At 50.2% G+C, this 25,913-nt stretch overlaps 8 protein-coding genes across 8 annotated transcripts; 3 read left to right on the plus strand and 5 right to left on the minus strand.

The window, feature by feature from the left end:
- The first annotated feature begins 155 nt into the window (after nt 1-155).
- BO87DRAFT_377483 (uncharacterized protein) lies at nt 156-4,513 on the plus strand. Its single transcript, XM_025623565.1, has 2 exons — nt 156-505; nt 568-4,513. Exons 1-2 carry the CDS (start codon nt 356-358, stop codon nt 4,429-4,431), a joined length of 4,014 nt encoding a protein of 1,337 aa, XP_025478802.1. The 5' UTR covers nt 156-355; the 3' UTR covers nt 4,432-4,513.
- A 545-nt stretch (nt 4,514-5,058) lies between these two features.
- On the minus strand, nt 5,059-6,637 carry BO87DRAFT_377484 (SUR7/PalI family protein). Its single transcript, XM_025623566.1, has 2 exons — nt 6,327-6,637; nt 5,059-6,261 (listed from the first exon to the last, which is right to left on the minus strand). The coding sequence occupies exons 1-2, from the start codon at nt 6,468-6,470 to the stop codon at nt 5,410-5,412; spliced, it is 996 nt and encodes a 331-aa protein (XP_025478803.1). The 5' UTR covers nt 6,471-6,637; the 3' UTR covers nt 5,059-5,409.
- A 1,402-nt stretch (nt 6,638-8,039) lies between these two features.
- On the minus strand, nt 8,040-9,520 carry BO87DRAFT_438881 (glycoside hydrolase family 5 protein; the record flags this gene model as incomplete). The annotated part of the gene is made up of 7 exons (XM_025627906.1): nt 8,040-8,384; nt 8,421-8,834; nt 8,878-8,975; nt 9,019-9,083; nt 9,127-9,279; nt 9,323-9,378; nt 9,421-9,520. The coding sequence occupies 7 exons, from the start codon at nt 9,518-9,520 to the stop codon at nt 8,308-8,310; spliced, it is 963 nt and encodes a 320-aa protein (XP_025478804.1). The 3' UTR covers nt 8,040-8,307.
- A 634-nt stretch (nt 9,521-10,154) lies between these two features.
- On the minus strand, nt 10,155-11,341 carry BO87DRAFT_397866 (putative cellulose-binding GDSL lipase/acylhydrolase; the record flags this gene model as incomplete). Its single annotated transcript, XM_025625340.1, has 5 exons — nt 10,155-10,358; nt 10,426-10,681; nt 10,771-11,017; nt 11,091-11,173; nt 11,244-11,341. The coding sequence occupies 5 exons, from the start codon at nt 11,339-11,341 to the stop codon at nt 10,155-10,157; spliced, it is 888 nt and encodes a 295-aa protein (XP_025478805.1).
- A 490-nt stretch (nt 11,342-11,831) lies between these two features.
- Nucleotides 11,832-15,433, minus strand: BO87DRAFT_377487 (tRNA (34-2'-O)-methyltransferase regulator RTT10). The gene is made up of 3 exons (XM_025623567.1): nt 15,386-15,433; nt 12,639-15,332; nt 11,832-12,594 (listed from the first exon to the last, which is right to left on the minus strand). Exons 1-3 carry the CDS (start codon nt 15,401-15,403, stop codon nt 11,875-11,877), a joined length of 3,432 nt encoding a protein of 1,143 aa, XP_025478806.1. The 5' UTR covers nt 15,404-15,433; the 3' UTR covers nt 11,832-11,874.
- Nucleotides 15,434-16,038: 605 nt separating this feature from the next.
- On the plus strand, nt 16,039-16,696 carry BO87DRAFT_377488 (uncharacterized protein). The gene is made up of 2 exons (XM_025623568.1): nt 16,039-16,323; nt 16,415-16,696. Exon 2 carries the CDS (start codon nt 16,521-16,523, stop codon nt 16,677-16,679), a length of 159 nt encoding a protein of 52 aa, XP_025478807.1. The 5' UTR covers nt 16,039-16,323; nt 16,415-16,520; the 3' UTR covers nt 16,680-16,696.
- Nucleotides 16,697-17,484: 788 nt separating this feature from the next.
- BO87DRAFT_86869 (Eisosome component PIL1/LSP1 family protein) lies at nt 17,485-19,196 on the plus strand. Its single transcript, XM_025629639.1, has 4 exons — nt 17,485-17,770; nt 17,919-18,052; nt 18,111-18,294; nt 18,351-19,196. Exons 1-4 carry the CDS (start codon nt 17,653-17,655, stop codon nt 18,962-18,964), a joined length of 1,050 nt encoding a protein of 349 aa, XP_025478808.1. The 5' UTR covers nt 17,485-17,652; the 3' UTR covers nt 18,965-19,196.
- Nucleotides 19,197-20,705: 1,509 nt separating this feature from the next.
- On the minus strand, nt 20,706-22,842 carry BO87DRAFT_86906 (bZIP transcription factor). The gene is made up of 2 exons (XM_025629640.1): nt 22,228-22,842; nt 20,706-21,537 (listed from the first exon to the last, which is right to left on the minus strand). The coding sequence occupies exons 1-2, from the start codon at nt 22,490-22,492 to the stop codon at nt 20,999-21,001; spliced, it is 804 nt and encodes a 267-aa protein (XP_025478809.1). The 5' UTR covers nt 22,493-22,842; the 3' UTR covers nt 20,706-20,998.
- Nucleotides 22,843-25,913: the final 3,071 nt, after the last annotated feature.

Genomic DNA, 25,913 nt, shown 5'->3' on the forward strand with positions numbered 1-25,913 from the left:
TGCCCAATGACGTGGTTCGCGCCGACCACCGCGTTGTGGCTGGGGGTGTGGCTAGTGTATTGAAGCGCCACAGTGAGGGCGGTCAGGCGCGTCGGTTGCCGACGAGGTCGCGTCCGCCAGGAACAAATTAATGAGCTGCGCAGCTTGCGCTAGGAGCCAGACTCAAATGATCGAAGCGATAAGATCATGAGTACTGCTACCCACTATACAGTTCTGCTCCTGCAGATGGAATGAAAACCAACGCGGATCCGTATACGTACACTATTCAAATCTTCATCTGCTGAAATCTATCACCAGACTATGTGGCCCTATACCAAAAAGCTCGCTCGCCTTTGCCTGCTTCTAGATCCTCACGATGGCCTCCGCCGAGATCTGGATTGCACCCGTCATTGAGAGATGTCTCGCATCTTATAGTCAAGGTTCAGCTAGTAGTACTAAGTACGAAGATGATGGTAGTAACCTTCGTTTTTCTACCCATGTTCAGCACTCGGCTTTGATCCAAGGTGTAAGTTTGATCAACCTCCTGCGGCTATGAGGACTATTGTACTGACTATATTTTCCGACTAGTGGAGGGAGCAAGAGGATGTACCCAAAATAATCTTGACCGATTCCAAATCCCAGATCGAGGCTATTCTTACACACGAGGCATTACGGGTATACGGGAAAACAGCACCGGAACATCCATTGGGCGCGGACCTGGCTCGGGGTTACTATATCCAGTTGTTGGACTTTCAGATAGTCCTGGAGTATAGGATAGTTGAGCCGAAGGTTCATCTATATGTTCAACGTTTCGATATCGACTGGGGCCGCGGCAAAATCAAATCAGCCCCGCAGGGCAAGTTCGTCAATAAGAATCCTTCCGTCAAGAAATTGATGCAACATGTCGTTCACGGTCTTAGAGGCCCTGAGGCGCAAGATGTGGCACATGCGGAGCCATTTGATGATACTTTTGGAACACAGGCTTACCAAGACACTCGGATATCTGCTTCGCAAGACATTCTCATGTCCCAACTACCCCCAATGTCCGCTTTCAAGAGTCCAGCGGCTCGTACCTCGTCTGTTAGCTGTTCTCATATGACAAATAGTTTATTGGGGAATGCAGAAATGCGTGCCGGAGCGCCGAATGTTCCCGAATCAAGTAGTAACCATGTGCACAGACAAAAGACAAAGGCTGGAGAACAACTTCGGAGTAGACAGAACAGCGCCGAGGCTACCAAACCTTCCCCCAACTCCATGACTGTCCGGCCAAGTTCATCGGCTATCAGCCCCACGAGGCTTGAGAATGCCACGGGGACAGGGAAACCTGATACCCTCATTCGACTGCCAAGTGAGTCGGTGACCCAGAGAGTCAGCCAGCCACCCTGTGATCCACCAGGCGAAGAATATGCAAAAGATTCAAATGATGCTGTTACAGAGAATGGGTCAGCATCCATTACGATTCAGGGAAGTCCTATTAAACGTTCTCCGCAATCTATGAAACCGGAGAGACCGTATCCCAGGCATACCGATCCTTGGCATGGAATGACAAAGATTCGACGGAGAGACATAGAAATCCCAAAAGAGCAAGCTGAACTGCTGGAACAACATAGGCGCCGTTGGATACCACCATCTCCAGGAGAAAGCACGCCTCAAGGGCATGTGCCGCCCAGACTCCTTGATCAATGGAACAAAGCGGCACTCCGAAGGAGTCGCATGGCTCGAGAGGAGATGTCTGTGGATATGGAGACTGAATCTCGCCAGCTTCTTCCTAGCCGGCCCAGCCCTACACCTCAGACCGACTCGGAATCAGAGGGCGAGCCTTTGACGTCACAATGGTCAAGTTCTCCAGAGCAGGAGTCACGTTCACGTCAAATATTGCCTGCAGATAGCAGTCCAGTGCGTGTTCGTACCTTTAGGAAGGGAGGAGAGTCGAAAAACGAGACATCCGAACCGCCGCCGCGAGGTAGCTTGGAGTCTGCTCGTGACAATCAAATCATACCACAACCGATGTTCAAGACTAAGGAGGGCCCTATTGATCTCGGCCCCGACGGGGATGGTCAGCTTGTTGGCCGTGAGGCGACTCAGATGAAAGATACAAACAACATTCAAGATCTTCAGGATATGTCCGATGCTGAAAGCGAAGACTCGATGATGGACACGTCCGTTCCGTGCCCGCTTGGTGATGTGCAACAAGTGCAACTTACTAGTCAATCAGAACAGGAGGTTACAAGCTCTGGCTCATCACTTCCTGGGCCTCGCATTCGCGAACATGTGCAGGTTGTGGACACGCCAGACAACAATGTTAGCCGTCGATCTGGAGACTTTGCTAAAATTGACGCTGGATTGCACACTCGTCACGATGGGCAGCTTTCATCTGACGCAGCGAAATCGTCATCTCAGTCACGGATCCTGAACACGTATGCCAGTAGTGGATCCAAAGGGACTTCATCCCAGGATCGTCAAGATGGCGCCACCGCTACTAAGGACTCCGATATACTTGGCACACAAGTGAGCAACGGCAGTATGCATAAAGACACAACGCTGTATACGACGTCGGACATGGGGCTCAATTCATCTGCTTCAGGAGTTCAACCGCGCAGTGTGTCGACCAATGGCCAGATGCACAACTCACAAAAGTCAGATCCATTTTCCTCATACCGAGAAATGCCTTCGTCAGTACCTTCGGAGATCGGGGCAGTTGTAGCGGGCATTGATCAGCCCACAATGTCGCGCCCAAAACGTCGTGTGTCGGAGGTCGAACAAGAGCAAGAGTCTCCTGCAAAACGGCCTAAGATGGAGTCTCATCAACAGCCAGCTGAGGAACCAGCGTTGAACATAGTTGTTCGTCGCCGAAGCTACATCAACCACTCCACCCAAAAGTTGGAGGAGGCGCAAAGGGTGTATGAAAAGTTTCGGCGTGATTATCCGAACTATTCAGGGGACTTCGCTCACTTTACCGAGCTTTGTTCGAAACTCCACGCTGTCCGCTCCAAGGGACACTTGCAGCGGTCTTTCTTATGGGATGACTTCATAATCAAGCACCTCGAGGATTATCCACGCTATATTGAAGAGAGTCTCTCCGCGGGTACCAAGTCGTTGGTATATGAAGAGTTCTTTCCGTCGTCCTACTCTAGGCCTTCATACAAGAAACGGAGCATTACCACTCATGGGATTGAATCAAATGCGGCCCAGTATGTTCCCGCTGATCAAGCCGGGGCACCCGATACCGATATCGCATCTCGAGAAGCAAACGCTTCTTTTACGGGGAGTCTTGTCGAGCGATTCACTAATTTCCACGCCCATTCCTTTGGTCCTGAGACTCAGGGAACCCAGTCCGATACGGATATGGACTATATGTCATGTGTTATGTCGTCTCCCACACCTCAGACAAAGGTCAGGCGCGACACAAATGCACCAGACCTCCCAGTATTGGACGAAGAGGCTATGGAGACAGACTCGGAACGGGGTTCGGAATCAGGTATTCCAGTCAATGAGACTAGGCACGAGCGGGATGGCCCGACGGTGGACGATCAACCCTTGAAGTCTTCCGTGCCTGCAGGCGAAACTTATTACGACGTTCAAGACCCGTTTGTGAATGAAGACACCCCGTCTGCGCAATTAGAACAGTACTTGAAGTCTACTTTGGACGAAAAGGAGACACGAAGCCAGGTCAACACTCGCGAGGGAACAGCCATTGCTGAAGAGCTGGCAGAGCCGGGACAGCCAGAGTCCAGTGCCGTGGAGAATGCCGTCGATTGCGCGGATATACCCTCAGCTGCGCGCGAATCCTCCCAGGAAGATAACTTGGACTCTAGCGTCCCAGAGAGTGGAGATTATATCATGGACGAACAACCCAAACCGGACTTGGACTCCAGTATACCCGAGAGCGAAGCTGCAATGGCAAACCCAGCAGATACAGAGCAGGACGATGAGTTGGAACTAGAGCACCACTCAGTCCCCCATTCTCCACAAGGTTCAACCGAATCCGACATGGTGAGCGAGTCCAGCCACGATGAAGACGACGAAATGGACGAAATGGACCCAGTAGCAAAACCAACCCTACCCCCAGATAGTGACGCAGATTCCGGATCCGACCATTCAGACGAGGAAGACAAAGACGAAGACGAAGACGACGAAATGATTGACGAGACGCACGAAACAGCCAGCATTGAGCTCGGCGCAGAGACCCAAGATGCCGCCCAGCTCGCGCAGCAGCAGCAGCTTTCAGACCTCGAACCCGAATCCGACACGGAAAGTATCAACGAGAATTGGTTCGTGTCCCTTCGACACATCCGTCCCAAAGGCCCTGTCTGGTCCGACGACCCCAACACGCCCTTCAAGCAATGGGCACGAGCGGACCAGGCCGTTCTTTCTGAACGTAACCGACGAGGCGGCGCATACCTGCCAGTTGACGAGAAGGGAGTGATCCAGCGTCCCGGGTATCGTCGATGAGAGCTATTCTATCCCCTGTTCATGTTTTTAATTCATTTATCTTCTGGGATGTTATTCTTCGTATACCCTTTTTTCAGCTGTACTTTTAAGATGGTTATTTTACCTTCTTTGTTTGTATTACTATTATTAAGGTCGCTACTATATTTCGTCTTCTAATTTAAGATTTTGTTGATGAGAGATATGAGTGTGGTTCAGGTGTATTATGATACTTAAGCCAATATTCTATTACCCTGTCAGTAGATAAAAGTAGTGAACTATTCAGAATGCCAGTATTCTGGCTCCTCAAATCGATGACAAATAGTATTTTAAACGAGGAAGAGCCGCTATACAGCAAGAGATGGTCAGTAAGTATGGGCCATTGTCCACTTCCCAAATAGGAAGCATTGTTCAGCTGAACCAAATGACAAATGCATTGTTGACGTACTAGGTAAGCATCTTATTTCTCCAGACAGCGACTTGCATCTTTCCCTTCTCCCTTCTTCCCCTTACTAAATCAGGTATCGATTGATTATACCTTGATCGGCTCCACCATGAATGAACAGTATCAATCACGCAGGCAATAATGTAAAACTTATGTCTATCACTTCACAAAGTTATTACCAATGGGCTATTTACCAGGCAAAATAGTAAAAATGTATAAAGGTAGATATTTTCAATTCATATACAATAGATGGATGCAACTAGCATTAATTCATCATGCCAAGAGTCCCAGCACTGAATGAATCAGACCGGACCAAGGGCTCTATAATCCAAGTTCCAAACCCTCCATACTCGGGGTATCACGGGTATGCACACTAGCTTTCCTGCCTTTTCTTGGCTGGAAACAAAATACACAAATATAAAAAAATGTCATCATCAGGTTGTTGTTGTCATGACCGAGCTAACCCAAACCAGAACGCCAGTATGAACAAATGTTGAATTCCTTCCTTTTGTATTCAGGAAGTTTTTTTGTGATTGATGTTGGTGGTAGACCATCATTTAAGCATGACGGAAGGGTTCATAGGCGTTCGTGCGACCCGTGGTCTGGTTGTTGTGGATCGGAGGCGGGGGAGGGTAAGAGGTGTTGTTGTAAGGGATCGGCTGGGTCTGGCCGTGAGGGCCCAGAGCCTCGTAGGTGTAGGGAGTCTTTTCGGCCATGACAGCGCGATTGCGGTTGCGGTGGTTGTAAGGGGAGCGACCGGAGCAGCAGCAGGAGCTGATGATCCAGAAGAGAGTGGCTCCGAGAGAGAAGGCGACCGCGAGCCAGGTGGCGACGTAGATGTTCTTGCCCATTTGACCCTTGATGCCGTATTGCTCGAGATCGGACTTGAAGACGCCCTTGAGGACGGCGAACATGGCGGTGGAAGTGACGGAAGCGGCAGCGGTGAAGAGGAAAGCGACAGCAGACACCAAGCTGGTCACGCAGCTACCCCAGCGACTGCAGATCGCAAAGACACCGACGATCAGCTCGACGATGGTGAGAGCGAAGGCGATGACGTAGGCGATGAACATCCACTTAGAAACGGCCTTGTAGGTGTTCAGGGCGCTCTTGACGTTGCTGGGAAGGGCATTCTCCAGACCGGTCTCTTCCAGGTTCCAGACCTCCATAGGGTTGAACCAGAACTCGGCCTCGGGCTTGGAGCAGTTGCTGGTTTGGTAGCTGTTGTTGGAGGTGATGTTTCCTTCACAGTAGCCCCAGAGACCAATGGCATAGAAGTCCTCGATGTTGTATTGTTCCTCGATTTCCTCGAGCGCAGCGGAGAGATCGCCATCCGAAACACCGGTCAGGTCACTCACGACGGAGGATACTGTTGATGCGGTGGAAGAGGCTTCGGAGGTAATGTTCTTGAGGTTGGCCTGGAGCGGAGTCAGTACGATCGGACATTTGGGTGGGGGATGCATGAAAGGTAAGCAAGACGTACTCTGAAGAAGTAGAGATCATTTAGCGTGCTGGAGCTGGATTTTGTGCAGCCCAGGCCCACCATGATGATACATATTAAGGAGGCGATGGTGAGGACATATGGAGTGAAGATGCAGACAATGCGACCGCCTTTACCCATGGTGACGGTTGATGTGGAGGATGACGTGGGGATGTATGTATGCTGTGGTTGTTTTCCCTTGCTTATCTCGCCGGGGGGGGGGTTGGGGTTTAGAGTTGATTACAGGTCCGAACAGGTGGTTAAATAGATCAGAAGCAGGACACTGAACGTGAGTGTATCAGGGTGATGGGTGGTGATGAAAAATGTGTGAGATGAAAAGATGAGAAGAAGGCTGGGAGAGGATGATTTTATAAAAGAGGATGCTGGGGGATCAACACAAATTTACTTGTTATTTACTGCTTTGAATTTAGTTTATTGGGGAGGCGCAGTCAGATGGAGAGAGTTTGGTTGATCAGCGGGCCAATCACGGAGGGCAGATGATGGACTACGCCACGCTTGTTTCTATAATAAATTCGAGTGAGTTTCCACCGCAACCCAAACGCGGGATCCAGCACGGTTGATAGTGGAGCCTTTTGGTTAAAGGGTTCTGGTAGTGAGCAGATATTTTCATAGCAAGCAATATTTCTGTTGACATTGCACAGAACACACTGCAAGGGACTAATCCGCATTGAGAAGACTGACCCTCGTGGCGGAGACTCACCAGCCCTACCGCCACGTCAGAAAGTGGCTGGGGTAATACGCGTCTTCTTCCTCATTATTATTATTATTATTATTGCCCTGGTATTAACCTTGTTTCCTAATATTTTATCAAGTCAGTTGATGTATTCCATTTCATCAATTTTATACACACACGGGAATTCTGGCTATTAACTGAGTAGTCCTGCGCAATCTAGGTCGATCGGGTCCAGTTGGATCGTATCACCACAACCAACCTATCTGATACACGGTGGACCAAAGAGGCACCGGACAGTGAAGTAGCGATCGTCATCATCGGGAATCTGCTTTAACCATCCCAATCCCAAGATTTCCTGTGAGCCTGGATTTCTGGATGAGCGTGTCTCACCCTCAGCCCACCAACCACGGAACCTCCACTGACTAGGCTTCATCATTCTGAGCTTGGCAATACGCGGTCAATGTTGGATGCTTTTATTGGTATGCATGACATTCTCGGAAGTTTCTTCTGCATCGACATCTTCCCTGCTGTCTGTCCCATGGTACTGCCTCAGGGACGTCCGATGAAGTGCCCAAGAAGTCATCTCAACAGTGATTGATGGATCATCACCACGGAGTATTCTTAGCAAGGCAACTGGCGTAATCAACCACGACTAGTCGAGTTATGACTTCATGACCACCTATCAAAAGAAGCAAATCTGCTGTTTCAATTCTCAACCGTCGCGGCAGACGGGAAAAATGCCGGGATTGACCCTCTCCGATCGACCAGACTATCAACCCGGGCTTACGTTGAGCGTCTTGGCGGGCCCGTCTCTCATCCATGGTTCCTCCTTCGGCCTCGACCATCCCATCACTGCCATACCTGCACTCGTTGCTTTCTCGTGCATTCAACAACATCGCGGTGTTCATCCACGAACATGATTTATCCGATAAGGCTGATGAGGAGAACTATGTATACCCTACGACCAGTGGGTCGTCAGATCATTACTTCCTACGCAATTTGTTGAGCTATACTCGATGATCGTTGATAAGAATCCACCGACTACTCGTTATGGAGTACAACGTGCACTATTTCAGCGACAGGCGTGCCTCACTGCCTAGTGCCTACAGGTAACACTCAACAGAATGCACAATGTTGGAGCGTCCAAAACGGAATGCTTTGTGACGTCAGTCAGTGCGCTGCCACTAATGTATACTAGTACTCCTCTCTGTACCACCACCGCCCACTCGGACAAGATACTCCGTATAGTTCTCCGATGCACCGCATCTGCGACCCACCCAGACCTCAAAGATATGCCTCCAGGATATCCAGCATACCCGTGTACGCAGTTCCATCTGGGGGCTCCAGGCTGAAAATGTAGTCTCCCTACCATGGCCCGGCTGCCCACCACGACGCACCCTTCCATACGTCGGTGTTATTCGCCATGTACTCCAGCATCCCCGACACGGCACTCCGACATACATCATTGGAACCCCCGGCATATTCGCCTATGAAGCCGACCTTCTTGTTGTCCTTCAGCCACTGTGTAGCTTCAGTGACCCGCTCTTTTCCGATGGTCTCGGACACACAGGTCTCCGAGGTGCCGGAACCGTCGGAGTCTAGGTACTGGTGCATTTCATAGACGATCTTGTCTTCGGGGTCGGTCAAGTTTTTCATGTTGTCGTTGACGTCGACCCACGTCCAGGCGCCGGTCCAGGAGTTGCCTTCGACGAAGATGTACTGGCTGGTCGCACCTGCGGCGCGGATGCCATTAATGGCTGCTTGGTTGAGGTTCAGCACGAGATCCTGATCCATGTCGTGATATTCGTTGTCTGCCTTGTCAGCATGATCCTTGATGGGGTTGTGGGTACTTACTAGTGTCAAACATGACCAGGTCGTTATCTTTGTACTGGCCGGCCAGATTCTCCCAGAAGGTCTGGAAATCAGACGTGCTGGAGATGATCTCGCCGTTGCTGTTTTGTTAGCCAGTATTATCTACTGGGATTGCGTACTTACTATCTGCCATAGTTATGAGGGTCAACAAGGGCATGAGCGCCTCCGTCCGTTACCGCTTTTATCACCTATCTCGTCAGCACCACTCAACACAGGCTGGAGTCATCTTACTGTCGTCAAGTTGGCCAGATACTCCTCATCATATGAGCCAGTCATTGAGTCGGGCAGCAACCTCTCCATCATGAACTGGACGCGGAAGAAGTTCATCCCCTTGTCAATCAACGTAGAGATGGCCGAGGGGTCGGGGAAGATGTAGTCGGTTCCCTGCGACATCAGCATACGCCTATACTTTGGCGATGATACATACCCAGACCCCAGGAATATTGGTCCCAAACTCAGCACCAGACTCATTCGATCCGAACCCTATGCCGTCAGCTTAGCGACAGCAAGGCAAGGAGATCTTACATTCAAACACAGACGCCCTCTTCTTATGTCCAGGACCATGAGGCACAGCCAACGCGGAACCAGCCGCGGCGGCAAGAAGCAGAGTGCTCTGAAACTTCATGATGACTGCTCGATTGACAGTCTACAGTTAGTGTCCAAGGAGATGAGAATGTCCTACCTTTATATCCTCCTCTCATCCTAACTATCCCAATCCAGCACGGAGAAAAGCAGAATGCACCCTTCTCGGCAACATCTCCCCATCCATCGTTATTCAAGTTGAAACGTCCGAATGTAGAGACAAACGGATATTCAAACAGGAAATGTTGCAGATCTTCACACCTGCAGATATCATCAATGCCTATAGGGCGGATAAAGTCGAAGCAGGGACTACGCTCGGTCAATGATCCGCCTTGGCAGGGTCAGGGTCATGAAACTGATACGGAAACGAGGTCCGTGACGGGAGAAGAAGGATCAACATATAAGACCGCGGAGTAATGCATAAGTGGAGCTTTCATGTCAGTGACATTTTATCACTGGCAATGCATTCAGCCAGAATACCGTAGGGCAGTTTCTCTAAAGATATATAACCGGTGCAGTCTATACTACATATCAACAATGAGCCAATGAACAAAGCTGAGCATTTACAACAGTAATTAGAAGTTCCATATCAAACCACTAGTATGTATATATATCATCTCAAACATAGTAGTATAGCAGCAGTACTATCCAACAAATAACATACTATAAAAATAACACTACCAAGCCCCCAACACCCCCATCTCCCCCTTCATATCCTCCGCCTGCAAAAGATGATACTTCATTCCGGGATGATAATTATTCCACCAGATACACGACGTCCCATCATCATCGATGCACGTGGCATTGGGGAATCCATACGCCGTCGGATCATCCAGGATTTTCGTCATGAATGACCACGAGTCATAGAGGACGGTAGTTACCTGCCCCAACGAACCACTAGTCAGCTCTCCTTCCAACCCCTACACATCAAGAAAAAGGGAAACTTACATCCCCCTTCTCCTTATTAAACCTCTCCACCATCCCCTTCAAATTCTCATTAAAAACCGCCAAATACTCCGCATGCTGCTTGACGACCTCCTCACCCTGATCCAAAATCAACGGACTGCGACTCGTCGGCGGGACATTCAGAAACAGGAACTTCCTGCCCCCGTTCTTGTATACCTCCTCCACGAGACTTTCTAGTCGGGATATGAGCTTGGGTGTGTATGTCGCTGCGTCGGTGGAGTAGAATGCGTTTCCGATACTATTATTCCCCGATACCCATTAGCTTTCACCCCCCAACCCCCTAAATAATACACAAAAAGAATAAGCTGAATGGGAAGAGGAAGGTACTCATTAATCCCAATCCACACCCCAAACACCGCATCCTTAGCATCCCAAGGCGCCGTCTCCGGCTTCTCGGCATACACATCTTCAAACAGCCGGAACTGCGATGCCAGGTCACCGGGGTATGCGGGGACTAGGGCATTGTCGATTGTGGCGCCCCCTGCGGCGAAGTTGTAATTGAGGACTAAGGAGGCGTTTTCGGTTGTGGTTAGGTAGCCGATCCAGTTGGGGCCGTTGGTTGTGGTGCCGATTCCTGACCCATTATCATTATTAGGGGTTTGTGTTATGGGAGGGGTATGGGTATGGGTATGGGAATGGGTGCTTGCCTAGATCTGGGTTGCCCATGGGGTTGGAGGCGGAGGGTTGGGTGCCGGAGGCGCTGAAGCCGGTTTGGGAGTAGGAGTCTCCGCTATATTGATTGTTTAGTGGTGGTGGTGATGGTGTGGTTAGGGGTGAGGGTGGTGGGGAGGGGGAGGTACAAAGTGAAGAAGTAGGTGGGATTAGTGGTGGTGTTTTCTGCTCTTGGTCGTGGTACTTGGGTCCATGGTCTGGCTGTGGCTGTGGGGATAGCGGTCATGGTGAAGGTGATGCCGCTGGCGAGGAGCCAGGAGGGTGGGAGTTTCATGTTGGACTACTGCTGCGGTTGCAGTATGGATTGTAGGTTTGATGAAGAATTTGGCTATGTAGAATGTGAAGCTTCAAGCTGTGCTGATCTTCTGGATACTATTATATAGTATCACTACTAAAAGAGGGGTATGTATCACGCCCATTCTAGACCCAATTGCAACTGGAATTTGGATCCTGTGGAATCATTTAGCCGACTGCGATCAGACCTTAATGCGGTTTATGGAAAGAGAATTCCCCGTCCTGAACCCTGGTGTTGCGGGGTAGCAATCGAGCAATGCATGCATACTTGCATCCTGCAGATAGCAAATCGGAGGGAGAAGAACATCGCCAAGGTAGGAATCAAGCATTGATCGAGCAGACTATGCCGTTTTGGCTACGGGGTGGCTTGCTTAGTCCCCCGGGTAATAGCGTAATCCGCGGTACACTCTATTCTATGGCTCTATGTTTATTGGTATAGTATGTGCAAATCATCTAAAGTAGGTACTACAACTGCAGACGCAACATCTCCATGCCAGTACCACACACCACCAGCTTACTTCCCGACGCATCGTGGAGGATGTCCAACGACGAAATGTCCGCCACAGAACTGTACCGCTCCGCTGCCTTGCTGATCTGGATCCGGTCCGCCCCGCTCATCTTCGTGTCAATGTCGATCCACCAGATCTTGACTTGGTGGTCATTGCCGGACGATGCGACGGCGAATCGAGCAGTTCCGTCGCTTGGGTTCACGTGCTGCGTGAGAATCTTCGTCGTCGTTATGCAGGCTGCGTGGGCGTCGGGGACTGCGATGGTGCATGTGGCCGCGCTGTTCTCGATGCTTGTGTCTAGAAGAGTGACGGTCATCGAGTTGTCGTCGCCGGCTGCGACGATCAAGGACAGGGTGTTTGATAGATCGGCCAGTTCCAGGCTCTTGATGCTGTTCCAGTGGATCTGGTAGCGGTTTTCGCATGAGATTGTTGCTGGGGTGATGGATGCTCCTTGAATGGTCTGCTTCATACGCAGAGGTGATGTTATCGTGTAGAAAGGTTCCAGGACGGAAGTCAGGTCCCAGAGTGTAAAGTAGCCGTCTGTGGAAGCTGTGATTAGGCTCAGTGATGAGCCCTTGAGCATGAAGTTTGCTTGCGTCAGGCAATTGCTCATGTAGGTGCCATTCGCTAAGAGGGTAAAGCTGCCTCCTTCGGCCGATGAGGTGTAATGGAAGATCTGCACAGTTAGCATGGCCCAAGAAGATTGTATGAACTGCTTACCTTGATGGTGGAGTTGGAATAGGTCAGACAGATTAGGAACGAACCCTCTGCCTGCTCATCTTCCACCTCCAGTACGTCGAAGCTCGTCGTCCGAAGATCCGAGTTGGGATCGCTCTTGGGACATTCTCCATCCAATGTCGTTCCAAGTCCAAACCGAGGAATCAAGTGTGTCCGCCAAACGAAGAACTGCTCGTAACCACCGCTCGTAAATAGGAAGCGTCCGTCAGTGGACCACCCCACATTCTGAAGACCCGTGTGGTGCTCTCGCAGGAGCCGTAAACATTTGAACGCGCCCCAGCGGTTCTCAGACTGCAGATCGCGAGGTGTAAAGATACGCACATTTGTATCTTCCGATCCCGTCGCGAACAACGGGCCCAGTCCACCCTGCTGAGTCGCAGACATGGCTTTCACCTCTCTTCCGTGGCTGCCAGAACGCAAGGTCCGACTGGCGTCCGGATGTATCTCCATGCCACTAAAGCCGGATTGAATCCATAGGAGCGACCCAGCCCAAGCTTTTGTGTTGTTAGGCTGGAAAGCCCAGGCGCGCCGGCCGCCATTACACTTGTGCCTAGCAACTTCTGTCTGCGCGGATTCGTTCCAAAGCACAAAGTCCATGGGCTGAAATCCGTAGATCATGAGATCTTGAGATACCTTGTCGATATAGGCTCCTTGGATCTCACAGTTGAAAGCCAGTGAGGCCAGATGCAGGGTTTGAAGAGAAATTGAAGGCTCCGGGCCTTTTGAGATAACCAGCTTGTGCACGCCGTAAGTCCCACTCCGACCACAGGTCAAGAAGTACGGATGCAGCTGTTCTTCCTCACCGTATAGCGAAGAGAATGACGTGATGTAGCTGAGTCCTTCACGACCGTGTAGCTTGCTCGGGGGCATGACGGGTTCGATACTCTCGGTATTGGCCACCTTATACAGAGCGAAATTGCCAGTGAGGGAACCGAGGGCCAGGTACTGCTTACCACATACCAAGGATGCAGATGCCATACCAAAGCCGTACGGGAGATTGATAGTTATTCTATCCACAGACGGTTCATCACCTGACAACGATACCATAAAAAGCTCTGCTGTCTCGGAGTTTGGATAAGACACAGTGAACACCAGGTTTGCTTCTGATTCTGAAACCTGGTTATAGTCGAGGGGAATCAAAATCAGAGGTCTTTGACCGACGTCGACAAGTCTTGTGAAGGACTTGACATTATGATTGTAAAGCCGAATAGAACCTCTTGCGTTACCCACAAGGGCAATACCTTCATGTGGTAGGCTGCCAACAACGGAGTAGGATCGCAGGTCATCTTCGACGAATAATGTTTCTTTGAAGATATGTTGTTTAGACAAGTCTTGGGCATAGATATGACCGACCTGAGCCTCGCCACGGGCAGTCACAGCAATGAATTCGTTCTGTGAGACAAAATCAAAGCCTTTGATGGATGTCTCAACGTGGGGTTCCGGATTTTGAGTATCAACTGTCATCGTAATGCGGTCGTGTAGATTGGGCAAAACGAGAGATCCCTTCTCGTCTGCCTTAATTGTAAAGTTCTTCACTGCTCCATCAGCACCGCCGGTATAGATTATCGCCTCACTATCGGTGCTGCGCACCTCCAAGGACCAGACGTGCTTGCCCGTGTGTTTGCGGATGGATATGCCCTCAGTCAGCTTGAACTGGGGCGTCTGTGACGACGGGTCCCATGTGAGATCCCATAGTATGCACGTCGCATCTTCGCCACGGGATATGAGGTTCATTTTGCCCAAACCCTCTCCCACGGGAAGGAAGTTGACGCCCCAGATCCGAGCCAGGTGCCCAAAAGCACTGGCTATAGTTTTCTCGGAACCGACCTCATTGTCGTAAGCTACAGCACCGAAGCCAGTGCTCCGGAGCTCAAATCCATCGGTCGAGTACGCCGGCGCATCGTGGCGAGACGTACGCTCGCAGTCAGAAATGTCCCAGATTCTGATCGTTCTATCGTCACTACAACTAGCCAGCAGTCGTCCGCTCTGGTCGCCGCGCAAGGAAGCAATAGAAGGAGATATCCGGACCCCGAAGATTGACCCTTCATGGCCGGTAAAAAAGTGATGAATCGAACCGACTGCTCCTCCAGACTCATTCAGATAGGAAGACCAAACGATGATCTCTCCGAAAACAGTCCCTGCGGCAATCAGGATGTGAGAGTCCGAGAGGGCGACGATATCTGCAGAGTACAAGATCGTGTTAACACCAGTAACAAGTGGCTTTATGTGAACAGCCTTTTCATGTTTTGACCCGTCTCCATCTACTATATGCAGACCAAGAACGGCATTGTGGGCCGTCAACACATATGCAGTCGTGGACTCCTCCTGGCTGGACGCACAACCAGCCAGAATCCAATCCGGTCCCTGATATTCAGCGCTTGCAGCCACGAGTCTTGCACTGGGCTCCTGAACAGAGAGAAACAAGTCAAAAGCTCTCACGGACTGTCCTCCCCAGGCAACGAACCGGGCATGTGAGGGCCCGGCAACTTGCTCTTGTTGGCTGAGAGCAACGAACCCGTGCACATGATTTCGCTTGAAGGCCTTCAGCTCTGCGAGCAGATTCCCAGTCACTTCATCAATGAGTCTGATATAAGTGCCTTGGGCTTGGAGTAGAAGCTTGACATCCCTCAACTCCAGCGCTTTGAGCGCCGTTACGGGGACGCAAGTGTCAATGTGCTGGAGACGGTCAGCGATGTTGAGTGTGATTGATATGTAAGACTACCACTGACCTCAACGGAGGGATGCATTCTTCGAGGCACATTATCTACAAATGGTGGCTTCCCCCGCATGGCGATCATCGTTCAAAATTCCAGAATTTCCATCCACTGTGAATATGCTTATGTAATGGGATGGTGGGATGTGGTGTGGCACGTGACACAGCCTGCCAGAATCTGAGGGGTTTGCATTTGCTAGTGATTATATCGCTGCAGATAAGCCATAGTTCATCAACGAGGAACCCTGTCTATGGTAGATACTTGTATGGCCCCTATTGGGAATTGAGTGCGAAAGATGATCATATAATCATCCCTTGTCAATACTACAGTGTATGCAAATCATGGTTCACGTGATTGAGATCACTTGTCACTCTTCGGATGCATATTGTTGCTTCTACTTTGTTGCTTCTACTCTGTGTAGCTGCAAATTACTGTGTGTGTGTGTCGAAAAGTTGGCTAAGTAATAGGACGAAGCCGCAATGCTTCAGCCGACTATTACGAGAATTCTTCATGACACACAATAACGGCAACATACTACACAAGATAAGATTAAGACGCGTAAGGGGAGGGCTCATTGTGAAGTGTGGGTAAAAACATATTGAACGGAGAACAAGGGCAGTAGTAGCCGTGCAAAGGGTGAAAATTTGTACAGTGTACAGGTAGCTGCTGCACCGGGTGGGTAGGAAGCGCTAACAAGACCAGCTTAACAGAATGCGGTCCATGCTGAGACAGCAGATGGACTCCACAGGCTTATATTCAAGCTTGAGAAGATTAGCTTGAGACTTAACTCGTCACCCCCATTGGGAAGCCGTGTTGACTGAGGACCTGTGGGGCAGAGTTATCGAGGGTGTAACTCCTGGTGACGATATGACTTGAGTGACCCGGAGCGTCAAAAAAAGTACAAAACCTGGCGTAAGCTACTGCCGAATCTCATCTGAAAGGGGTATAAGTGCCTGTGTCACAAGAGCTTGTTAGCCATAGGTAAAAGGACGAAAACTCTGCATAACATCATGTGTTGACGGGAGATGAACAAGGGCCCCCCACCGTTCGTCATGATGTTGCAGAATCACTAAGCAAGTGCCGCTGGACCCGAGTTCCAGGAGTTCTGGTCCTGGGCGATCCGAATGCGGAGACGGCGATCACCTAGGCGATGGGCACTATCTGGACCTACTATCTGTACGTTTATATGAGACTAAATTATAGTCCCGCAGCGGTCTGGACTATCGCCCTGATTATCTCGATCGTGTGGTTTCGAAAAGGGGGGTTTCTGGTGGAATTGCTCGAGCCAGCCATCGGAGCGGTTCTGTAGAGGACATCTACCTAGAATGAGAAGAAGAAATCAATAAATTTAGATCATTGTGGGCATGAGACAAACGAAACCCCCAGCTAGCAAGCCACAAAACAGACACCATCACCATATGAGAATAGCTCAAACTCTGTATGACATTGACGAGTTGGTCAAACTTTCGCTTCATCTGTTGGACTGATCGAGGGACCAGAAATCGATGACATCAGTTATTTTTGAGCGGATTCTTTGGGTCGTGATGACGTCGCGGGTTCCGGGGAAACCAGCCAAAAAAAAAAAAAAAAAAAGAATGGGTATATATGAAGCTTGCAGTGAGAGATGATCCCAGTTCCCCTGCGAATCCCCTTAATTTTCTAATAGGTTGTTCCTCTGGTTCCTCTGGATTGAAGTTAATTGCAAAGAGACAATTTGCCAATCGCCTTGCGTTGCTCGTGATCAACCAAGATTACTGCCTGATTTTCACCTTGTAATACTGGAGCCTCTCAATCGGGTTTAGTGCTGGTCTAGTCTCGACGTCACGAACGAGACTCTAGAGTTGCAACCACAAGCAGTTCATTTCAATTTCCAGCCCAACTCGCTCCACTCTTCCCCCAGCCTTCAAAGGGGAAAAAGCACCCAAAAGCCCACTTCTTCCCCCCCCCCTCCCCGGCTCAAGTGAAGGAATTTCGCAAGTGTCATTGATCCATCTGCTCATCGACTCTCAAGCGTGGTTCCTTACCATCATCACCACTCACCCACCTTTCCCACTTTGGACCATCTCGTGTCTCGATCTCGGACCCGTTGCATTGCCCACCCCTCTCGCCTTGATCCCTCTTCCGTCGCATCCCGTCGCGCCCTCCTGACACACGTCACTCCTGCGCAAAGAATCTCTTGAAAGATACCGCCTCGTCCGATTTGCAGCCAACCTTGGTGGCTTTCTTCTCTATTCCTTCGTTTCATCCCTCGTGTCTAGCCTTTCGCACTCGGACAATTCGCCATGCATCGCACCTATTCTATGCGCCAGTCGCGCCTGCCGACGGCCTCGCAGATTGAGAACCCTCCTCCGCCATTGTCTTCCACCAAGACAAACAGAATCTTTGGAAAGGGTGGTTTTGGTGAGTGATCCCCAAAAATGTTGGATCTTTGTTCTGGGTGGAGATCAATGGCTCTGGTCACTCCCTATGCTAGGGGGGCTAGGCAACCACTATCTGCTGAGAACAAGCTGAGCCTTGTATGATGATTATACTGACAATGTCAATTCAGGCCATGCCTTGCGCAAGAACACGGCTGGCGCCTTCGGGCCCGACCTTGCCAGGAAGCTTTCCCAGTTGGTGAAGATGGAAAAGAACGTCATGCGCAGCATGGAGATGGTTTCTAGGGAGCGTATGGAAACTGCTGTATGTCTAGCGATTCGACTTCTTGGGACACACGAGGACTAATCATGGGTGCTGGCAGCAACAACTCTCCATCTGGGGTGAAAACTGCGACGAAGATGTTTCCGACGTCACTGACAAGCTGGGAGTCTTGCTCTACGAGATTGGTGAACTGGAAGACCTCTTCGTCGACCGCTATGACCAGTACCGTGTCACCATCAAGAGCATCCGCAACATTGAGGCTTCGGTTCAGCCCAGTCGCGATCGTATGTGGTTTCCGTCCTATTACCGAATTTTAACACTAACATGCATACGCTTCTAGGCAAGCAGAAGATCACCGATGAGATTGCCAAGCTCAAGTACAAGGACCCCAACTCTCCCCGCATCGTCGTTCTGGAGCAAGAGCTTGTCCGTGCCGAGGCCGAATCCCTCGTGGCTGAAGCCCAGCTCTCCAACATCACCCGTGAGAAGCTCAAGGCAGCCTTCCAGTACCAGTTCGACGCACTCAGGGAGCATTGCGAGAAGGTGGCCCTCATCGCTGGTTACGGCAAGCACCTCTTGGACCTGGTCGATGACACGCCGGTTACTCCAGGCGAGACTCGCCATGCTTATGATGGATATGACGCCAGCAAGGCCATCATCCAGGACTGTGAGGAAGCCCTCGCCAACTGGGTCACCTCCAAGGCGTCGGTCAAGCCTGCTCTCTCCCAGCGCTCGCGCACCCTGTCTCAGCGTCACCGTGAGACCCTCAAGGGCCGTGAAGGCGTCGATCTTTCCGGCCAGGACCAGCCCATGGGCCGTGACTCTTGGGTGCCCGCGGATCAGCATGCGACCTACCAGCACGAGGTAGAGGATGGTGAGGAAGTGGCCAGCACTGTGGATGGAGAGTCGCGGGGTCGAGAAGAGGAGCGGGAGCCCGTCACGGTGTCTGTTTAAATAAGATGAGAAAGTGGTGAAGATCAGCTTACCTTGGTGGATCATATACGATCATTGAGACCGCCAAAGTACTGATCAATACTCTCATCTTTGTCTCTATATTTGCGGTTTGAGATTCCCGCTCGATATGATTTTGTCGTTCTTCCTTGATGCCTTTTGTGTTTCTTTACCCCTAACGAGTTTTCCGTTACCTTACGATTAATTTACTCCCTGACGACGCATGTCCCGACACTAGTCATCGAGATTATTCCCCTATTGATGAAGGAAATGAAGTCCGACACAAGTGGTGGGAATATTCGCGATCCAAAGAGACATGACCGGGTCCAAGGGGAACTTACTCTACTGTCGAACTGATTAATGTATTACTATACCACCTGCGAGGAGGATGGAGCAGAGAGAGAGGAGAAAGACAGAGTATTTATAGTTGGTGCAATCCTTGAGTTCGTCTTGTGCTCGTGGTTTGAATCTCTATGTTTTGGGATAGGAGTAGTAGGTACTTAATGAACTTGTTAATGAGCTGTGCAATGGCCTATACTTATTATATTCTATTAAACGACTCCTACGGAGAAGTGCAGTCCCAGGTAAGCCTGTGTCTACTTAGAAGCACGTAATCCCAGGTCAACTTAAGCAGCAGCAGCAGCAGCAGCAGCAGCAGTAGTCATCAATCATAATTACAGCCTACAAACCAAGCACACCACACTACCCCCCAAAAACGAGCCAAAAAGCAACTTACGAACCAAAAGAAATACGTTGAAATACAAAAGACACCCCCACGTCCAATACAATTTAATTTAGTAAAACAAAATCGCGACCATCTCTCCATATCACGTCATTCCTCAAATCAATTCTTTATTTACTGAAGTGACCTTAGTACCTTCTCAGATCGATCGATCGGGTCTTACTGTATGTAGTACATAGTTTCCTAAGGATAAGACACTTACAATATATAGGATCTGGATCTGAGATAGCAGCAGCAGCAGCAGCATAGGACTATAGTATGTATGCACAATCAAGATACTTTGTTGATGTTGGAATCATCACGGAGTAAAGATCAGCCGGGCTTGGATAGCTGCCTGTACGTACTTAGTTTTCTAGTTTGCTTCCTTAGGCAGTAAATTAGGGGGTGATGTCACGGGCGGAAGAAGTGGCGGTCGGGGCGGTCGGGGCGGCCGGGAGGGAGGGAGGGGGGTGCCACCAAGCGGCCGGATTCCCCGGATTGGTGGGTGGTATTGGGCGCAGCAACCATGTGACCCTTGTCTTTGTTGCCTTATAGAGATTACTTACTAGGACTACATGCTTAGGGACTATGGCTGAATACCATCAGTCAAAGACAGTTTATCTCGTCTACGGCTTCTCTGATAACTCGCTGGTCTGTAGAAATAAGCCGTGCAGTTCATTCTGGCACTTGGGCTCGGCTGAAACCCATTCGGCATGTAGTAGATAGATGATAGATGATAGTATGAGTCTGAAACACCGTGTACAAGAGTCGAGTCTGCGAGACCACTCAGTTGCACGTGGGCTGGTCAATGCGTTTAACAGCAACAACAACACCAACACCAACAGAAAACACAAGAGATGAACAAGCAACCCTTCCCAGTACTCCGATTGCGGGGGCACGTATGTATGTATAAGGGGTTCAGAGGACTCTATCCCTGACCCACGGCCCGCTGAAAGCTCACAACAACAACCATAAGTGAAACCATGTCCATGGCCCTTGAGAAATAACCGAACCAGGCTGAAGACGACCCACAAACCCTCACCTTCGCGCACACAAACAGGAGATAGAAGAACATAGGAAACAAGTCATTACATCGTCATCTGACTCCATCGTAGGATGGATAACCAGCCTAAAAGAGGGAAACGAAAACAGATGCGACGGGCCACTCAGTCTGTGAGTAAGCCCATACAAAAGAAGACCCAGGGAGATCCACGCAGGTACTATGTAAATATCGAAATGATTGAGGACGATGAAGCAAGGCAAAAAGAAGCTCAAAAAAAGAAAGGAATCAAGGATACAACTTCTTTTCTTTGACTTCAGTTGTCGGTCCCGACGCCCTTCTTTTTTGGCTGAATATGTTTTTGCCCGGGGCCAGTAGCATTGGTACCTTGGGAGGCCAAGGCTGTGCTGTCAGTTGGGGGAGGAGCCATGCGAGTCGAGCTGGCTTCGTGCTTTTCGGTCAAGAGGTTCTTTAGCCAGCGGTTCTCCATTTCGAGCTGCGCTACACGCGCCTCGAGAGTTGCATTCTTTTCGGTGGTTTCGCGCACGGTGCGTTCGAGGGCCTGTTCGCGCTGTTTCTTCTTCATGCGAAACCGGGCGCTGGCAGCCGTATTGCGGCGTCGCCGGTCTTCTTCGGCAGCACGGCGGACGCCCTCCTCCTGGCCAAGGGCGGAAGCAAGGTGATCGCCAGGAATCTGCGTGCTGTACTTGCTGTGGTTGATGTGGCCGTTTGGAGGTGAGATGGAAGAGGAGACATCGGAGGGTGTCATAGCACCCGCACCGTGCCCCAGGTCATCGGGAGGACCATATGAAATAGGTGGATAGATGGGATGAGCTGAGTAGGACAGCATTTGGTCTGTATAGAGGAGTCAATACACTTGTCCCTTGGTAGTAGGTAGCGTGGGGTGGTAACACCCAAAGCCAAGAAGTGATATGGAGACAGCAAGAAGGGGGACAATGTTCAAGATCGGAAACAGAAGCAGGGGGAACATGGAGCACTTGAAGGGGGCCTTGGATGATCAAGAAGAGGTAAGCTCGGCATAAGGGTCCGTTAACGACAGGGTTCCCGACGTTGTCATTGGTGTGAACGATTGCGTGCTCAAATAGAGCGCTCATCCAGACATGGGGATGGCAACCCACCAAAACCTCAAGCTAAAGACACCAAAGACGAGCGAAAAGCATAGAAATAGAACCAAGGTGGGTAAGGTGTCCCGGAGCTGCAGAATTTTCGCAATGCAGCGAAAATTAAACAGAATCCAGAGAACTCCCCCGAAAAAGTAAAGGGGGAAAAGTGGTTACAGAGGGTATTCAATGTGGCCATTCTCAGGCAGCCAGAATTAAAGGACGCAGGGAGGATCATGTTCAAGACAATCTGGTCACAAGCAACAGGGACAAGGCATCTGCGGTTACATGCGCTTCCACAGCAACTTTCCAGCATAACAAAGCCATCCAATGCCGTAGGGCTAGCGAAATTAAAGCGAACCACAAAGCACGAAAATTGCGCAAACGATGCAATGATGAGAGTCATAGATCTTGGGAGACTTACCATGATACGGATATCCGCGCACATCGATCGGACTGCGTTCGTCCTCAATGCTATCATACGAACTGACGGAGAGACCGCCCATCCCCTCAGTCTGATCGTAATCCATGTTCAGATTCGAGAAGGCAGCCAGGCCGGCAGAATCTGCGTCAAAGGAATAGTGACGACTCTTGGCCAAGTTAGGATCGTGTCGAGAGAGAAGAAAGTTGAAGTTTTCAAGCCTATCGAAGCTCGAGGCTGTCTGACGAGCGAGGTGCTCATCTGACATATTGGCAGTGGAGGAGGTATTTAGAGGGATTCCGGCCCTTGCCCTCTAAATTAGGTTCGTTTTTGGGTATTTTTCTTTTTCGTAACCGCCTGCCTCCCAAATTGCTTGGTGGCTGCGTCCCGGACAGGCAGGATCCAGAAGTGGTTTAGATGACAACAGAATGGTACAGAATTGACAAGCCAATGTCAAACCCCAGATCAGCGTGTCTAAGAAAATAAAAATAAAAAGGAGGGGAAGGGGTGTGTGTGAGTGTGTGTCTGCGAGTGGAAAAGTAAGGTTCGGAGATAATACAGGTTGGCAGGAATATTTCACAGGATGCAGATTGGGTGACTTGTAGCAAAGATATCTGTTCTGCATTCACTCCATCGCTCGCTATGGTATGGCCCGGGACGGCTAGCCACGTACGCAGAGAAGCACGAGCAGTAATGGGACAATGGGCCGGGAGGGATGACTGGGAGGGAGGGTAGAAGGGGGCGACCGGGAAAGCTAGTCAGGTTGCGATGTGGATCGAGACCAAGCGTGGCCAGATTAAAGAGAGGGGTGGGATTTCAGGTAAGTAGAGTTAGTTGCAGAAGGAGGAAACGACCAGCAAGCAGGACCATGTATCACCAGGGCGAAAAGATGAGAAAAACGAGCGTCAGGCCGGGGAATAAGCATGAAGGACCACGCAGTTGTGGTGATCGTCTCATGCCCGGGCAAGGCTAGTGGATGATCTGATAGAATGGAGAAATGTCGTGATCGCACGCTGTGGTTGGCCAGTCACAGCCTCGGAAATGCCCAAATGATTTCACCGCTTTGGGAGGCGGGCAGTTGCGGAGGAGCCCGGAGAGCGGGAGAGGAGGAGATGGGATAGATAGATATAGTTTCCAGGGGAAAGGAAGAAAAAGTTGGGGAGAGAGGGGTGGGAAAGATAAAACAAAAGAAGATTGGATCGGATAGGTTTTTGGGGAAGAAGGGGGTGCGTGGTCCAGGGTAAAAGAAAAAATACCAGTTACTACTTCCTGACTGTACTTACTCATTCCAGAATGTTAGGGAGAAGGCCCGGGTAGAAGGGAGAGGAGGGGGGGAGGAGCACGGCACTGGGCACTACGCAGTAACGTACTAACTACTAACTACAACTACTTACTACTTACAGTACAATGCGGACGTCAACCTGTTCGATCATCGCCCAGACACGACAAAGACAGGCGAACGCCGTCCGAGAGGAGCGAAAAGGGGAAGTGCCACGGCACGGAGAACCCATTGGTAATCATGGGTAATTCTGATACCCACATTTGATTGTGGCTTAACTATGATTCCAACATCTCCGTTACGAGAACGTGACAGAGAGCCAACGACCTTCAAATCTAACATTATCCGCCGCAGATTAGTATGGCCCGTCTTGGGGTTAGCTTCCCACCAGGGGTTGGACCATGAGCCAATCCCCTTCACTATGCACTGTCTCCTCCCAGATATTAATATTCTCTTCCAGTCCACCCATCGCTGAGCCAGACCTTGGATTCTCCACTGCTCTCACAAAAGCACCTTTGTCCGAGCCCTGGGATATTCTGTTTTGCCTTTCACTATTGCTCGGAGCAAATCATAATCAGTTAAACGCGTTGCTGAATGACGCGGTCCTTCCGGCCGTTGCTTCCTCAATCGAACTTTCGAGGCATCTGGTCAACTAACCATAACTACTACTAACATGCAAGCTTGGCACTTCCGTCCGTCTCCTGAATCCATCTTCTTGCTCCTCTGTCTCTATCTCTACTGGAGGGACTGCTTTCCCCGCGCTCCACGGCGGAATATGACCTCACTGTGCTGGTGGCCATCTTTGTTTGGCTATGATCAGACCGATCGACCACACTGCTCCCCAGTCCAACTCCCTAAACGGGTTGTCCTTCAGGTGGGAAGATCTTTCTCCCCTTACATAGTCCTGTCGAGTTCCGAGGATTTGGTTAGTTGCGTCCTCGACTGGCCTGCAGAGTATACTTAAGTACGGTCTTTACACCTGCACTGGTTTCGTTGCACAATTCCCGCAATGTGCATTATCTGGACCATGCGGTTGCTGTCAATTACAGTTCTTCTTTCGCGGACTACGCACTGAGTTGACCGGGTAGTCAAAATGGTCCCTGAGTGACGGGAGTTCTCCGGTAGGTGCGACTGACCTAGCACATCATTCCGTACCCACTGCATCCTGCTGTCATTCAGAAAGACCTTCCGATGGATGACACGGTCCACGGAGGAGTCTCGAATCTTACGGAGAGTGGATGTGCTCTTCTCGGGACCATCTCGGCGCCGCAATGGACCACAATAACTCCAACTATGCATTAGACTACGTAAAGAAGGCTTACCACGTCGACAACCTAATAGGTTTTTCCGCGGCCGACTGGATAGGCTACTATCCACTTCTCCAACCGCCTACTGCGCCGCTGGAAGTTGATTCTCCACTGCTAATTCGTGCCCCATGCCACCCATCTTCATGCTTTGAATTCTTCCTGCCCACTTGCCAAGAAGAAGTTCTACATGAAATCTCAGTTCATGTCTTACTCGCGCAGTAGCAATGCCCTTAGGGCTCGTATGTTCGGACCATGTTACCTTTTCGGAATGTATACATACCCACTAGGAAGAGACCAAGCGTAAAATCCAACATGACCACGAGAGATCCCGCTCCAGGCTGCGTGTTTTTAAGTTTCGTGAGCTGATTGGGACTTTTCAGCCCTCTGCTACTTGAGTGGCGTAGATTGCCACTTGCTACAATTAAAGCCTAGAGTAGCCGTAACCTGCCTAGCACAGCGATGGTCACTAGTCATCGCCCCGGCTGGATTATGGTATACTACGCCAGCTTGTATAGTAGAGTTGCGAACGTCGGAGTTGTACAACGGCAGTAGTCCAATTGGGTATGGTTTACGAATGCTAATCGTTTGCAACTGTCTGTTGTTGTAGAGACGGTACGCAATAACTACACCGGCTGATGAACTAGCACGTAACGCGGAAGTTACGATCCATCTCTCCTTTGACCGTCAAGCTTTCTTTCTTTTTCTTTCTCGCGTATGCTTGCTTTTTCTGCCCCTCAAAGGCTTTCAGACGGAGCAGGAAAAATTCTATCGGAGAAGAATCTATACCACCTTAACCGAGTCCAAGAGACATCATGTTCGCAGGAAAGACTCGGACAAGAACGAACACGTCTCACTCAATAGCGTGTGCGTCTTCTACCAAGCTCTGGTACAGCTATCAAACAGATGAGCACCTATCCCTTGGATAATCTGTTTACATCCCAAGATGACATGTCACATCTCCCGCTCCCGGGACTTTCAGCTGAGCAGAGTAGGCAACTTCAATCTTACTCGTTGAGGCAGAGAGGTATAGCACTGCATCTTCCACGAAATGCGGGGGAGTTTGAGCTTTCCTTGACTGGGATAGTCCAATGAAATCTGATGCA

Source organism: Aspergillus neoniger (genome assembly GCF_003184625.1).
Source record: "Aspergillus neoniger CBS 115656 unplaced genomic scaffold BO87scaffold_20, whole genome shotgun sequence".
Lineage (NCBI taxonomy): Eukaryota > Fungi > Ascomycota > Eurotiomycetes > Eurotiales > Aspergillaceae > Aspergillus > Aspergillus neoniger.

Coding starts and splice junctions, on each gene's coding strand:
- BO87DRAFT_377488 (XM_025623568.1), top strand. CDS start 16,521: ATGGGCACTATCTGGACCTACTATCTGTACGTTTATATGAGACTAAAT.
- BO87DRAFT_377483 (XM_025623565.1), top strand. CDS start 356: ATGGCCTCCGCCGAGATCTGGATTGCACCCGTCATTGAGAGATGTCTC. Junction 506..567: donor ACTCGGCTTTGATCCAAGGT/GTAAGTTTGATC, acceptor TTTTCCGACTAG/TGGAGGGAGCAAGAGGATGT.
- BO87DRAFT_86906 (XM_025629640.1), bottom strand. CDS start 22,492: ATGTCAGATGAGCACCTCGCTCGTCAGACAGCCTCGAGCTTCGATAGG. Junction 21,538..22,227: donor GCGCGGATATCCGTATCATG/GTAAGTCTCCCA, acceptor TCCTCTATACAG/ACCAAATGCTGTCCTACTCA.
- BO87DRAFT_86869 (XM_025629639.1), top strand. CDS start 17,653: ATGCATCGCACCTATTCTATGCGCCAGTCGCGCCTGCCGACGGCCTCG. Junction 17,771..17,918: donor CTTTGGAAAGGGTGGTTTTG/GTGAGTGATCCC, acceptor ATGTCAATTCAG/GCCATGCCTTGCGCAAGAAC. Junction 18,295..18,350: donor GGTTCAGCCCAGTCGCGATC/GTATGTGGTTTC, acceptor ATACGCTTCTAG/GCAAGCAGAAGATCACCGAT.
- BO87DRAFT_377487 (XM_025623567.1), bottom strand. Junction 12,595..12,638: donor ATTCCAACTCCACCATCAAG/GTAAGCAGTTCA, acceptor CTAACTGTGCAG/ATCTTCCATTACACCTCATC.
- BO87DRAFT_377484 (XM_025623566.1), bottom strand. CDS start 6,470: ATGGGTAAAGGCGGTCGCATTGTCTGCATCTTCACTCCATATGTCCTC. Junction 6,262..6,326: donor TCTACTTCTTCAGAGTACGT/CTTGCTTACCTT, acceptor CTCCAGGCCAAC/CTCAAGAACATTACCTCCGA.